Here is a 16,082-nt window from a genome sequence, read left to right on the forward strand (position 1 = left end):
ACGTAAATCTCGAAGCAGCCAACGCACTACGGTTCAAACGTTCGTGCAAACTCTGCTGATGTAGTACAAACGACGCAGTAGGCAGGAATGCCGACCGAAACATTACGTTTACTTTTGTCCCAGCGCCACGTGGTACCGAATCAGGGCCACGGCAGAACCTCACCGTTCGCCTCCAAGCGAACAATTCTCAGGACTCCACATCGCCACCTACCGGCCGAGCGACCATGCCGGATCAGCAGTTGGCCTCCATGATTGCCTCTATCGTGGAGCAAAAACTGGCAACCTTAAACTCCGCGAGCACGCTCAGCAACATTTACCAGGCGTTCCTAACCTCGTACCAGATCCCTCTCTCCCACATGTCCGCAATGGCGGACAACAACAGATTCCGACCTCTCTGGATTTTTCGTTGTCCTCCTTGCAGCAAGACTTGAATCTCGGCACACCGGAAGACGCAGCTTTCCTGCACACCAACTACAGAGTCCCTTCTATCGCCACCCATCTCTCCAACAGCTGCATCGCCGCATTGAGGGCCTTACTATACCCCTCCCATCCCAGGCTAAGCGCCCTGAAATTACTGGGATCGACCGATGGCTCGACGCCTTTGCCATTTACTCGTCCGTACTCCTCTCCTCTTACCCATCCCGGAGGGAGGACTTCTTCGCCTATCAGCAACTGATACGTGAGTCAGCCCGAAAGTTCCCCGGTATGACACTATTTGTATGATATGGAATTTCGCCGAAGCGCGTCTCACAACCTTTCCATTAACAGGGGTCAAAGGGATGTTCAGTTGTACCCAGACACCCTTACCGGCATCCCAAAAGCCATGCTTTGTAAGGCCTGCTGCAGCTCGGATCATGTAACCGATTCCTGACCCCTTTCCCCCAGGTCTACAGACTCTTCAGGCCCCAAACGTGGTGACCTCTACTTCAACTTCAACAAAGGGGTTCCGTGCGCCCGCACCCCCTACCCCTACACTCACCAATGCAATAAGCCTGGATGTACTGCAGCCCACCCAGGAAAGGACCACCCTGACTCCTCAAGCTCGGGACCCACCCAGTCAAAGACTAGCTGCTCAAGCCATTCCACCTGAAGCCGCAATTGAATACCTTTCTAATTATAAGCTGTCCCCTACCGCCCATATTGACCTTCAGGCTACCCAGCTGCCTCAACACCTCCTTAACCCCACAATGGGTATATTGGCAGGAACTGTTTGCAATTTACATTGCCTGCTACCTCTGGGGCCCTTCCTGGTCAGGCAAATATATTTGTATGTGGTGCGACAACTTGCCAGTTGTCTTCATCATCAACTCCAAACGCTCCAAGTCAAACTGCATCATAGACCTTGTTCGAGCTATTACGATTCTTACCTTAAAACACAACTTTTCCTTTACTGCTAGACACATCGCTGGGCTAGATAATTCAATAGCTGATTCTTTGTCCCATTTTCAGATGGACCGCTTCTGTCACCTGGCACCCAATGCCTCACCCTCCCCTGCATCATCCCTCCATCAGCGACATCAATTTAACAGCTTCTGTTTATTTCTACTTGGTGCGTCCCTTGCTCCAGCTAGCAAACATTCTTATAGTGTCGGTCAAAACCATTTCGTTTCCTTCTGCCTTATGCAAGGGTTAATTAGCCCCTCTGCACCCCTTCTCCCCACATCTGAAATTACTCTCATTTAGCCAAAACCGTTTACCCTTTATCCCTAACATTGAATCTCCCAGCTACATGCTAGTCTTGATTAAATGGTCCAAAACAGATCCCTTCCGCAATCTTTGCACCCTAACCCTTGCAAGGTCCGCTACCTCCATCTGTGCTGTTATGGCTATGAAAGACTATGTGTTACAATGCCAACCACCATCAGCAGGCCCCCTGTTCACCTTTACTAGTGGCAAGTGGCTCACCCGAACTTCTCTTACTCATGCACTACGTGATGTCCCTACAGTAATGCGGCATACAACCTCGACATTATTTCTCGCATAGCTTCCATATTGGCACTGCAACTACTGCAGCTGCTGCAGGGATTCCTGCCCGGTTAATCAAGGTACTGGGGCGCTAGTTTTCTGACTGTTATGAGTGCTACATAAGAACTCCTCAACAAAACACTGCTAGCTATCCCTAAACAGGGCACCCCTCTTCTGGTCCACCCTATGTTACACTCTAATGTAGGGTTACCTCTAGAGACACCGCTACTCTAGGGGGTCCTCCTAGGGACACCACTACCCTAGGGGGCTAGGCCCTACCTTCCCTGCCACCCAAATTTTGCCAGATTATAGTGATTAATATAATATAATTAAATACAAAAATAAATAGATGAAAGGAGAATCTGTGTTCTTCCTTCTTTAGTTTCACAAGCCCTGCAGGAGTAGGGGGAGGAGTAATCATTGTTACCCTCAGTTGTCCATGCCTCTCTCCTCGGCATGTAAATATTTTCTGTGGCTTTCCCCTTTTTATGTCAATGACCCTTAGGGACTCATTAATAGAGTGGTGAATAGTAGCTTTAGGAATATTTACCTCGATATTTCAAGGAATAATTGTTAAATACAACCCAGGATATATAACCATATGGATTTTTTGAGTGGGTTTACCGTTGTTTGCATAGGTTTTTTGACTAATAAGATAGCGTGTAAATATGGATATACTTATTTTACGGTTATTATTACACTGTAGATATGAGTTGATAAAGGCCTCTTAACCGTGAAATCATTCAGGGATGTTAAGATACGGCTAGAATTATCATGTTCAAGATAGAGGTATTTCAGTAGAGTCACTTGACAGAGAAACAGTCCATTTACTTACTTGCTCCCCAGAGGTCTTTGCACTGAGTTTCATGAATCTCGCTGCATTTTCCAAGGTAACAAACAGACTAGAAAATAAACGACAACAATTTCTTTTTTTGTGTTTGGTATTCAAGAAAAGACAATGACAGCGATAAAATGAGGTAATTCTTTGAACAAACTGCTACTTTGTGAAGGCTCTACCCATAGTGAGGAAGTTGTATTTAGTATATACTAAAACAGTGGATAGTGTTTTTTGCGCGCTCTGATTGGCTACTCAATCAGTGAATATCGTGTACTATTCACTGATTCACCTCCAGTTCCTCCGAGCGAGCGACGCCAAACTCGCGTAGGTTAACAAATCAAGAAATTTCCCAACTAATCAAGCAAGCTATTTCCGAAATACATGAAGAAGGTGACGAAGTTCGGTTTGGAAGTTTTAACAGGTAAAGCTTTGTCTTTTTGATTTGAATAGTTATCGATAAAACCGGTGAAAAAGTTCTTTGTTTACAAATGCAAATTAAGCTTAAGTCTTGCGTTACTTTATTTAGTTGACTTGTTCATAAGCTTAAAACTAAATTTAATAATCTTTTTTACAGAATTATTTTAAACACAAACAGAATTCACAACTCCTTTTGAAGAAAGTTCCCCGCAAGAGCTAAACAAACGCCTTCAAAAGGTTTATTTGTCGCTAAGAAAAAGCGACGACCGCGGCCGTTCGGTCATCGCGCGCCAAAATTGTAATCGTTGGCAACAGTAAATGAGTTAAAAATCATCATTTTGTGCTCAATTATCTCACTGTTTTAGTATATACTAAAACAATTATTCACCTCAGTGTAGGTGGCCTCGGTAAATATCCAATACTAGCCACCTCCACTGCGTTGAATAATTGTTATATATCTCATATAAATCTCGTCGTCAATTTTTACTCATAATTGGATTCTGGATCTTTCCTGAGTGTGAAGGAGGTACTTTAAAGCAAACACATGTTAGGTTATGACCTGTGTCTACATACATTTGAATGGTTTTTATCTCCACTTGCAGAGAACCCAGTCCACCGGCGGCCATCGTCACTGTAGTACACGTAGAACCCAGTCACCCAGTTATACCAGTTACCGCGGCCTTGAATCAAGATTTTGTTGACTCTCTTAATCTAACCCATAATTAAATAAAAAATATTAGTAATCGAGTAAATTTTTAAAAGGAAAGAAAGAAATTGGTAAGCTTAGAACTGTGCTGAATATTTCTTAAAACTAAGGTAAATTTGAAGAATGAAAGTTAATACGGGAAAGGGTTATGATCTTCATAAACCACTCCTACTTGTTCAAAAAAAAAAACAGTTACTGTTATTGTCGGCTCTTGAGTCAAGGACGTTTTTGAATTAGTATAAATGATTTCGCAAGCATAATTTTTAAACTTGTTTTTAATTGGATGTTTATTTTAACCCATGTTTAATTCTTCTGTTTTACTTGCCTGTCCAAAATCAACTTGCAAATATTCGTTTTTATTCGCTTTTTCAGGGCACCAGTACTTTCCGTTATTTAGACGCCCAAATTGAGGTAAATCAGCTGTTCTAGAGGAGCTTGCTGTAATTTGCATGTCTTTGATGTCACCATTTTCCATTCCAAGAGCATCCACACATTCTGTTAACAACAAATTACTACCGTCAACGACTGATTTCCGAACCTTCCTCATCTCCAGTGACAAGTTCATGGCAGACTCTGGCAGCATAGGGATTTTCACTAGATTTCGTTAGGTGGCAAGCCTGAAGTTGACTACCTTTAATTTTCAATATTTTTTTGTTAACATATATTTACAAGAGCCTTTTCAAACAACACTTTTGATTAAACTTTTTAATGACTAAGCTCATCCACAAGGGAGCGTAAGAATAGACCCTTCGACGGTTTTTTCAATTTTTACATGAAGAAGTTGGGGAAAATCCGTAGACTTCAATGAAAAGAGCACCTTAAAATTGGTAAAATTGTCAAATTTGAAAGTGATACGTTTTAAGCCAGCAACGATATAGGCGGCTTCGCAAAGTCGCGAAAATTGATAGACGGATTTTTCCTAACTTGTTCATAAGGGCCTATTCCAGAGTCTCTATTGTTCTTATGACACAATGGAAACATGCGCATGAACGCAGCTTTTACCCCAATTAACAAATCCTTAATGGGAAGTAGGCTTTTAATAAAAAAAAAACTTCAGAAACTTCATTAAATTGTAGTCAGTTAGTGTGATTCTGTCAGTGTTCGAAGTCCATCCAGTTCACTAACGAAATTCTTCTTTTAACACGGCTATAAGAGTTCGCCATTTTTGGCTTTCTAAATTGTGACGTTCTGAATTCAGTGTAACATTTTTGGGAAACTCAAAAGGCCTAAAAGTTTTCATTTTCATTAAAAACACTCTCCTGGTTCCCACTCGACTCTTCTGGTAAAAGGATGCTACAGGCCACTTGACTCCCTAAAAATTTCTCCCTGAAAGAATGGTATCACGAATAACAAAGACAGGCTACTAAACAAATGAGCGCCGAATTTCTTTAAGATGACAACGTTCCACCGTTCTCAAAGATACACTTTGTCTAGGTGGGATTCTTAACCTTGTTATGTTAAGTTTAGCTATTTTTTCCAATTATTTCGCCTAGCTCTACTGGCGGTTATTATCATTATTAGTATCATTATCGTACCTGTTACTGTTATTACCATTATAATTATGATTGTTATTATAATTCTATTATTACCTTGTTTTACAAACCAAATCTGAAGCCTTTCTGCCTCACATCCAGACCACAATACTAACGTTCGACCATTACCAGGCCATCCACCAGAAGTGTGAAGGCATTTTCCAGTCGAGACATGCTTAAGAGTTTTCTCTGACAAATTAAGTGTACTTTGTTATTGTGTCGTTACGTACTAAAAAAGCTTTCTGCTTCATCGGTATGCCTTTTTCAACAGTTTTCTTAAAAAGAGTTTTCCCGTTCTTAATTAGAATCCTGCACTACATTATTCTGCAAAAAAAAATAGTTAATTTAGTTCAATTATTATTTAATTTAGTTCAATTATTATTTAATTTAGTTCAATGTCATACAAGTTCCGCCTCTATTACCAGTACTGAGTTCTCTCTTACAGTATCTTATAACGTTCCAACAGATTAATTTAAAAGGAGAGGTCTTACGGCTGTCTATTTTGCGTAAAAAGAATTGCTTATTCACTTGTTGAGTAAAAATGATTACTTGTAAAAGTCACAGCTATGTGTCTAACAATGCGTCTTCAAAACATGATATTATCATTTTTCAGACTGTTTGGCTAACACTTTTGTAAAGGGGGTGAATTCTCATAAAATTTGTTTTATTTGTCCTTCCGTGTCTCTTTTTTTTTTTTGCGTTACCTATGTTATTTATTCCCTCTTCTTATCTTTTGAGAGGTTTTATTTACGTTACACTCAATGTGGTGGCGGTTCCCACTGTTTGAATTTTGATAAATGTCGTAATGGTTTATACTAATTAGCATAAATTCGTGCACCGTAACACCAAGTAATAACCGTCGTAATAAAGGTCTTTAAACATTTTGGTGTCAACAGAAAGAGCATAAGGTGCAAGGAGGTCATGAAACAGCTTATAAAGAAACATACTCTAGACCTGTCAATTTTTCGGATAGTCCGCCTAAAGTATGTTTTTTTAAAATTCTTTGTGCTGAGAAAGCAGGGACCTGAAAACATTACTTTTCCTGTATTTTCTTGAAAACGTATCAATGAAACTATCGAGGTAATAAAAATTACGTTAGAAATAGAGTTATAATTTGGCTGTCAAGAGCTCAGATGATAAGGTTTGCGATAAAGGTTAACCTTGAAAATTAACGACATTTTATATTTACTCGTACTTGAAAAATGAACTCGGACAGGTCGAAACGTCGTGACTTTTTAGCGTTAACTTTATAAACCTGATGATAAAGTGAGTACAAAATAGACTACACAAACCTGTTGTCCTCTCAAATTTTGAGAAGTCGGTCGTGCAACTATCGCTGAGCAAAATCTTTGCACCGTTGTTACCATTTTCTGGACACACCATTTTCCGACTACAACTGTGACGTAACACACCATTCGAATCCAATGAAAATTGAAGATGACTGTCTTCACACTTATCACCAGCCACATATATCAGATGATCGTTATTGACTGGTGAGCATGTCTTATTTGATGGTGTGACGCAATAATTCAGTCCGTAGGATTTCAATGGAGTTGGAGCAGTCGGGCTAGCTGTCGTACGAGAAAAGTAATTTTTAAGTTAGAGCCATTTTATACTAAAGTGACAAATCACCAGAGGTTTTAAAACTAGTAGTGGCGCGGCGAAGTACTAAGGAGTATTACTGATCCCCCTGGATGAGATTCTGATCCACTACACGTTTCTCCGAGTAGAATGTCGTTGGTACCTAGTCAAAAACCTGTGTGAAGCGAAAGGTCCTTGTCTCATTAGAAAACGAGACAACAACGCTTGGTCCCATCTGCTGATCCGAGGTTTCGGTGGCCACTACGCTCTCACACACTACAAGTAATTAAGTATGGGTTGGTTCATCCATCCATTCATTTTCCCTTGCCCTGTTAGATTTCCTGTTAGAAGATATCATTTCGTATCCCTAAAAATTGTCATTTTCACTGGAAGTCTGGTACGTACCTTCACCTGGATTGCATCCCAAAAAGTCGGTTCTGAGACATGGATATCCTTTCCAGTACTGAGGGCTGATACGAATAAATCGAGCGTCGATATGAGGGTTTAAATCTCTCTTAAATACGCTGTAGTAATTTGTACTTCCTTGAACCACCTTCAAAACAAGTGTGTTGTTTTCGATAAGCGTATACTTTAAAACCAGTTGCTAGTTTTCAAGCTCGTGTTGTATAGCCGTTTAAGCGAATTGATCGTAGTACTTCTGCTCGTGCGAAATTAAAAGCAACATTTCTAGATCTAACCTTTGCAGAAACTTCAGTCCATAGCTAATAATGCGTTTCTTTGTAGCATCAAGACTAGATTCTTAAGTTTTGGGGGGGATTCGTTAGGATTGAAGACGAAGAAAATAAGCGGAAATTGGATTCTTAAGCGTTATAGAAGCGTTGGCGCAATCAGGCGGTAATTTGACGAACCTCAAATTCACTGAATAACCGATAATAAAGTATACTTTTTCGGATGTGGGGCCTGCATCTTGAAAGGTCCCGAAGATTACCCCGCCCTGGAGGCCGCTTTATGTTTGTTGTGTTTACATTCCAGATTGAGGTTTTAACCGAAAAAGATCAATAAAATTATCAGTTAAAGAAACAAAGTGGACTGGTAAGGGGGCTAGAACCTATATTATAGTTTCAGGCTTGAAGAGTCACCGAGACGTATGAGAAACAGCCCCGGTAACCGATGAAATAGATAATACTGTATCGCTAGGCAAACCCGCGTGTACCCATCTGAGTAAGTCATATGGCGTAATAACAATGTGCGAAGTAGTTCAAATGTGACTTTATCTTAAAATCTGTAGCTCATTTATAAACGCCTTGTTTTAACTGAGGATTGTGGCGTTAAAATGGCGGGAGCGGAAAACAGGGACAAACTTCATGTATATCTGTGTTCAATGGCGATATTTCAAGGGTTTGCGTGACGGAATTTCATATTTTTGAGTTGTTTTGCATTCAAAGTCTCTTCGTGTGTTTGCTATCATGGTTTCGCCCGTTTTCAATGGCCAAAAACTCACTTATGGATTCAAGATTCAAAGGAATGAGTTTTTCGACGTCAGTTAATCCTTGTAAACTGGGGAACCCGTTCACTCCAGAGTCCGTTTCATCTGTAGATCCAGCAGTAAATATTAGCAATGCATGTTACCGATTTCACTCCGCAAACCCGTTCGCATCGAGAGAGTCAACAGGATAGGAATTCCACTGATTTGTTTACACATCCCCGAAAATTTAACAAGCCTGTTAAAAATCCTGCGGATTATGATGGCACTCGTTGTTACGTTATTATTCTAAACACTTTGAGCGTTTCTCTGTTGTTAGTAGCTGCAGCCAAGAAGAAGCTGCTTTATTCCTTGCCGCAGGCCTTCGAGGAGAAGCAAAAAAAGAGCTTAATGGTATGTATGCTAGCGATTGTCGAAATTACGCCAAGATAAACTGTTTAAAAATTGGAGCTGCGCTTTGGTGTTGAAAACGTACATCAAATGAGTATTCAAAACCGTCGCCAAATGGAAAACGAAAGTTTTCAAGTTCTTGCAGCAGATGTTCGGTCTATGTCTAGTCTAGCTTATTAGGACTTCCCCTTAGTTCAGCACTTTATTGATGCACTCAAGGATGAAGACGACAGGCTTAAATGACGTACAAATAATTCAAGCACCCTAAATGAAGCCCTGTCGCTGGCTTGTGAGCTCGAGGCGTTTCGTCGTGGGTGGAAATGGGCAAAGAAGCTCCCCTACGGTTCTCTCTGTGTATGAAATTGATAAAGAACCTGATTTTTTTAAAGCTCAATTGGACGAATTGTTACATTCTGACATTCGAGTGCAAAAAAACATCAGGAGACTCAGCCAGCTACCCCAAGTTGAGCAGATCCAGTAGCTCTCCTAGTCATGATCTCTGAACACCTCTGGTAGCCAACAACGACAACCTCCTTCACGTTACTCCAAGCGAAATGGTTAATACTGGAATTGCAAAGAATTTGGTCTTTATTATCGTCGTAACTGCCCAAAGGTTATCGTCCACGGGCGAAGGGGATGCCTAAATGCCAATACCTGGTAATGATGTGAACAATGCTTTCTCTCAGCCATCGTCAAAGGAGGAAATAACATTTCCTGATACACGCATGGAACGGTCACATGTTAATGGAAAATTACGAGGCCTTTATTTGCCAGGCTTTCTTGGAGGATCTCGTGTTGTGTGGTTGAAAGACACTGCTTCTTCTAGTTCAGTTTTGTCGTTCAAGGTTTATGATTTTTTACCTGATGGTGTTAGCAAGTTCAATTTGAGTTCGTTGAATTCTGCCATTGCTCTTGCTGATGGTTAACAAGCGAAAACTTATGGTGTGGGACATGTTGTAGTGCGCCTGGGTAACAGCAAGTTTAAAATTCATGTAATTGTTGCTGAGGTTGAGGATGAGAGCGTTTTGTGTATGGAATTCCTGTCAAAAGTTGATTCACGTATTGACACTGTAAAAAATCAAGTGTCCATTAATGGCAAAGTATTTGATTTTTTCTGATTTTAAGAACCAACCCATAGGTCCAAATGTATGGTTCGTTGGTCAACCATGATGGACCACTGAGGTGCTCGTTCCAGGAATCGTTCACGAGCGTTCATTTAACTTAGATCCAGAGTCATCTCAATTAGGCATGCGATTGTTAGAACCGTGCCTGAACTAATATTTGCAACAAGAGGAACTCTATGTTGCAAGGACTCAGGTTGATGTTAGGGAGGACAGAGCGGTCCCTTTAAGTGTTTTTAATGATTCTAATGAAGTTTTTTACTTAGCTGCTGAGACTGTGATTTCCCTAGCTAAGCCAGTCACCTCACTAGAGCCTTAATGAAGAGAAACATGACAGTGCTATGGACCAAGCTAGAGTAATGAATGAGCATGTGTCACAAAAAGCTGTTGATACAACTCTACCGGAGGCCGTGCAGGAACTCCTTGAGAGAAGCACTGATTACTGAAAAAACAGTGAAACTGAGATACTGCAGGAGTTGCTCTTCAATTACAAACATATTCTCAATTTGAGACAGGGACTTACTATCGGCGACAAAATAAGTTGAGACACATCGCCCCAAACTGGGCTTTTCTTACGTTTTACTGACTTCAAGAGTAGGAAATATAGCTTTTCCTCCCCCATCCTCTCCATGCAATGTTGTGCCGATGTTCGAGCTACCTATAGAAAACAACAAAGACCCCAAATTTGAACGGCGGGGACAGGGGAGGAGTGCGGATTCTTATGTTTTCTGAAGTTACCCTATTTGAGTACAATGTCTCAACAGTTTTGTTGCCGATTGTCTGGATCACAAAAGTGGCCATACATCCTTAAGAAAACTAATTCAACTACTTTCTTCATGCTGGGATGTAAGACCCCTGGTGGCTTTTTATTTGCTATGTTTGACTTCAACGTGCCTATTTTTGAACAATTAGAATAAGGCGATTTCTTTAGTTTCAGTGGGTGACATTTCGTGTCACGCTTAGCATGTCTTGACATGATGCGATGTGGCACTTCATGCACGATTTTCTAATGATTTCTTATTCTCTCCTTTATCGAAACAAAAAACGAGGTGAAAAGGATAGAAAACTAAATTGATTGCTAGGCAGTAGAACAATTACAATCGCTAAAATTGCTGTTTAGGTGGAATTTTCACGAGTAACCAAGAAAAGTATAAAATAAAATAATTAGATTACCTTATCAGTCAGAAGAAAGCTGGTTACTCGTGTTTACTCGTGGCCCGTCTCCTCCTAACCTCATAGTTTCTACCGTAAAGTGCATTCTCCAAAGACTCTTATGGGTATATGGGCAACGAATCCACTGCACAGATTTAGCGATGCTATGCAGCTTTTTTTGTGCGTTAGAAGTTGGAATATTTTTCCTGATAATTCTCCAGGGCATAAAAATCATGGCTATTTTATCGTTGACCACACCCTTATCTAATAGCCAAACTTTGAATAAACACTTCGAACTCACTAGGGACATATTCAAAAACAATATATTATTTGCCATGGATTCCTAACGACCACACTTAGTCATCAGAGGAAAATAAATCGTTCAGTTCGTGGGTATGCTGCATAATTACTGGAAAACACTACCGAATACAAAGATTGGTAAAACTAATTTTCTCTCGAAAAATACAGCAACGCGATTATATGGATATCCTATCTTTCTTCTTAAAAACGACCCGGTGAATATAGTAATCTCAACTAGTTATCGTCTCTTAACCGGTGCTAATAGGACAACAGTGCACAGATTTCGATTTAGACAATCGGCAACAAAATGAGTTGAGACACTTCACCCTAAACTGGGCTTTTTTACGTTTTACTTACTTCAAAAGTAGGAAATATAGCTTTTCCTCCACCATCCTCTCCATGCAATGTTGTTCCGATGTTCGAGCTACCTAAAGGAAACAACAAACACCCAGCTTTGAACAGAGGGGACAGGGGAGGGATGTGGATTCTTTTGTTCTCTGAAGTTACCCTATATGAGTACAATGTCTCAACAATTTTGTGGCTGATTGTAGGCACCACGCACATGGTCCAGCACAGAATCTAAACGGGCAATGCACTTCCGTTCCCAATACAACCCCGGCGAACTTCAGCACGGAAACATGATGAGATAGAACGACAAGTCACTGACCTCCTACAGCGGGGAAAGGTGAAAGATTCGTCTAGCCCCTGGTCTTTTCCGGTTGTGCTAGCAACCAACAGGACGCCAGCCAAAGGCTCTGCGTGGACTTTCGCCATCTAAATGCAGTGACGGTAAAGGATGCCTTCCCCTTGCCGCGATTTGATCATTCTCTTGCTGCTTTAAGTGGCTCACGATTGTTCACAACCTTGGATCTTGCTTCCGGTTAGTGGCAAGTTGCAAACGATGCAAACACAGAGAAGAAGCCAGCATTCGTAACTTCAAGTGGCTTGTACCAATAGATGTTTGCCTCTACAACGCATACAGTAACTTTGCCATATTGATGGAACGTGTTTTGAAACGCCTACATTGAAAGATTTGCTTGTTCTGTCTTGTTGATGTGATAATTATGGGACGCGCGTTTGAAAAAGAATTAGAGCGGTTGAAAGAGGTGTTCGAGCGACTAGCCAGGGCAGGACTAAAGCTTAAGCCAAATAAATGTTTCCTCTTCCAGAAATGGGTTTCGCGCCTCGGATATGTGATCATAGACGAAGGCATCGCTGCAGACCCTGAAAAGGTGGAGAAAGTTTTCACCTGGCCCAACCCGGAAAACAGCACGGATCGAGGTCAAAAGTTTTCTTGGACTTGCCTCTTTCACCGCCTATTCGTCCCTGATTTCTCGACCACAGATAAGCCACTGTACAAGCTTACCGAAACCAATACGGAATTAGTTTGGACAGACAAATGTGATCAGTTGGCTTTTGACAGAATGAAGGGTTTCCTTACTTTCGGTAGCGTTCTGGTCTACCCGACCAGGGATGGAAAGTTTGTGCTAGACACCGATGCATCAGACCACGGAATTAGCCCAGGGTTATCACAGTTTCAGGACGGGCAAGAAAATCCCATTGCGTTTGCAACAGTCGGACATTGAAAGGAACTATTGTGTGATCCGTCGTGAGCTCTTGCAATGGTTGGGTTTGGTAAGCAAAACCGGCATTACCTGCAAGGTACAAGGACTTATTATGCCCATTTGCACTTTGCTGTCCAGGCCAAAGATCCCGAGGGACAGATTGCACGTTGGATCGTATTCTTGAGTACTTTCGGCTTCGATATCCAGTATCGACCAGGACAGCGACACCTGAATGCCGATGCACTTTCTTGAAGATCTTGTGATATCCGTTGTAAGTGGTGTAAGGGTTGGAAGTGAAAGAAACGAGTGTCTCTTGTCGATGTGGGTGTTCAAACTGTGATGCAGGACCAGGACAACGAGCAACCTGTGAGTTGTGAAGAACCTGCTGGTGATCCTTGTACCACGGCCAAGTTTGGGGCCAACCTGGACTTCCACCTTCTTGAGGGAACAACAAGAAGCAGGTTCTAATGTCAAAGTTATTATTCGTAGCAAAGAAGCCGGCAAAGAATAACCAGGTGTTTGCTGAAGTCTGCAAGAAGATCCAGCAGGACCAAACGGACGGAGATCTACAACTTCAAGCTTCCATGATGGCCTGTTGAGTTGCTTGTTCATGATTAAACAGGAGTTTCGCCTAACCTCTTGATGTTGTATAGGTATATGGACGTTCCCCTGGATGTCATAACTGAGAGACCTCCTGATGAATAAACACTCCAGACGGGCTATGCTTAAGCTATTCAAAAGAGATCGGCGAGAGCGCACGATTTGGCAAGGCTTCATTTGAGCAGAAGCTGAACTACAACAAACGGCTCGCTGGTAGACCATTTGTTGTTGGTGGTTCTGTTTGGCGCCAAACTTAACTGTCCTTGGGAAGGACTCTATCTATATCATTGCTGTCGGATATTGTGTACCGAAAGGCCGAGCACAAGGTCGTTCATTCAGACAGATTAACGACTTACCTGGGACCCCAAAAGATGGATTCCTAAACGATAGACGCAGTTATCGAGCCCGAGAGAAGAGAGGAGAGAGACAACAGATGTGGATTCTTCAGGTTTTGTAGACGACAGTCAGCTCTGGTTAAGGAGAGAGGGTGTTGAGCTTGTAGAAACATAATTTACCGAAGGAGGCAAGGATGATGTTTCCCCTAGACTTCGGAATGCTGATTGCATTGAGGATGATAACGGTGACGAGGCTGTGAGGGAACCTGATCCTCGTGCGGAATTGACAACTTCTGTTGCAGATGCCCAAATCTGGAGGATGATAACGGTGACGAGGCTGTGAGGGAACCTGATCCTCGTGCGGAATTGATAACTTCTGTTGCGGATGCCCAAATCTGGAGGGTGTCGGCTGTCAAACAGCTGATCATCAGTGGACTGTACAATGTTTACCTGGGAGTGATTCCAGTGTTTGTAGCAGACCCTCAAGGCAGCGAAAGACACTAAGTCGATGCTGGACTCGGATGACTGATTAAACTAAGGTTTTCGTGGAATGACAAGCATTATAAGACTGTCTCGGCAACTAGATATGTACAGGTTAATGCCATTCAAGTCCTAAGAACTGTAGACATCTGGCATGTTAATAAACAGTCTTTATAGACTCTTGGTCTGTTGTGTTTAATTGATGTTGTTTCGGATCAGTCGGAAGTGATATGCAAAATAGTGGACCAGCACTTGGACAGTGCTTTTAAGCACTTATTTAAAAATAAAAAGCGGGGTAGTAGTGTAGTGCTAGGCGAACTTGCTAGGTTGAGTGAGTCACCAGACATATGACCTAACATATAGATTTAGCCAGGGCTAAAAGCCAAGCTCTCGATAATATTTATAGTTTGTTCAAACAAAACTCTTCGTTAATATATAGTAAGTTAGTAATTAGTTGTATTAGAATTCTTTTTTCATTATTTTGTAACACGCTCCAACTCATCGGCTCCTGTTTTGTAAGCATTATCTTGTAAGTTAATATTATGTAAGTTAGTAGTATTTAACTTAGCAAGTTATATGTAAGTAGGTATTAAAGCTTTATGTAACTAAGTAAGTACTATGTAAGTAGGTCAGCATTATGTTTGTAAAAACAATAAAAATTTAAAAATATACATATATAAAACCGTGTAATGCTAAGCGGCGAAGGCATGCAACCCCAGAAAACAGTGAAAAACAACAATAGGTCTAATTAGCAAAAGAATCTTTGCACGTGAAGCACACTTTTTCGTACATTTCTTTGCCGTTGTTTTGCACGACTACAACGCGAAACTTCCATAAACTTCTTAGTTACACGTTTTATGCATATGGAGGAAATGTCGTACTTGTCCCCGTTCACTTTTTTTCACAGCCGCTTATTTTCACCTTACAATGGTGGCCGCTAGCATTTCTTATTTTGTCACCGCTACAAAATTTTCATGTTGTTCTTCCAACAAAAAAATGTCTCCTTCGGTTTTTTATCTCTCGCTCTAAATCCCTGTCACTCTTTTTCTCGTTGAGCTTCGCTGGCCTGCTGCCCACTTTCTCTATTTCTCTGTCTTTCTCTTGTTCTATATTCCAAATTTGTGGACATGACAATATATCTAAGCTTAATACTTTAGACAACACTGATAGGTGGTTTTCATGCAGTCTCGGGAGACACAAATAACAATGGTGAAATGAACAAATGCTGGTGGACAAACAAAACGATCTAATGAGCGATCTTTTGTTTACCGTCCACCAGCATGGCGGCGATGACGTCATGTGAAAACCACCTATACAGAAACAATTTTCGCTTTCTGTTTTCGTCTTTATTGACTCTATTGTTGTCTCTGCTTTAAAAGACGCCGGTGGCTATGCGATTTCCCGCCAAAATAACCTCGAGTTGCATTTGGGTTGCCATACCTGTTGATTAAGTTATTTTACATTGGTATGCCTGTGGAGCGGACCGACGGTCTCTCGGGCGGTGTACGGTCACGTGATTACCAAATTTTCTCGCATAGGTAGATTACTTCATTTTCTTACCCATGGTGCTCCGCTGGCGCGCTTCGCGCGCGAGAGCTCCGCTAATAACCATGTGCGAAGTAGTTGTAATGAGACTGTATCTGAGATTAAAGATGT

The 16,082-nt window shown here is 41.4% G+C and overlaps 1 protein-coding gene across 1 annotated transcript in view; it reads right to left on the minus strand.

The window, feature by feature from the left end:
• The window catches only part of LOC140942068 (uncharacterized), a 64,797-nt gene that overhangs the window by 26,757 nt on the left and 21,958 nt on the right, over positions 1 to 16,082 (minus strand). The window contains exons 21-26 of the mRNA XM_073391048.1: positions 7,445 to 7,592; positions 6,751 to 7,029; positions 5,516 to 5,647; positions 4,252 to 4,421; positions 3,794 to 3,931; positions 2,801 to 2,867 (exon numbers count right to left, since the gene is read on the minus strand). Coding sequence (XP_073247149.1) covers positions 2,801 to 2,867; positions 3,794 to 3,931; positions 4,252 to 4,421; positions 5,516 to 5,647; positions 6,751 to 7,029; positions 7,445 to 7,592 — 934 coding nt within the window. The remainder of the gene's footprint in view (positions 1 to 2,800; positions 2,868 to 3,793; positions 3,932 to 4,251; positions 4,422 to 5,515; positions 5,648 to 6,750; positions 7,030 to 7,444; positions 7,593 to 16,082) is intronic.

The sequence above is a fragment of the Porites lutea genome, chromosome 6 (genome assembly GCF_958299795.1).
Source record: "Porites lutea chromosome 6, jaPorLute2.1, whole genome shotgun sequence".
NCBI classification, from domain to species: domain Eukaryota; kingdom Metazoa; phylum Cnidaria; class Anthozoa; order Scleractinia; family Poritidae; genus Porites; species Porites lutea.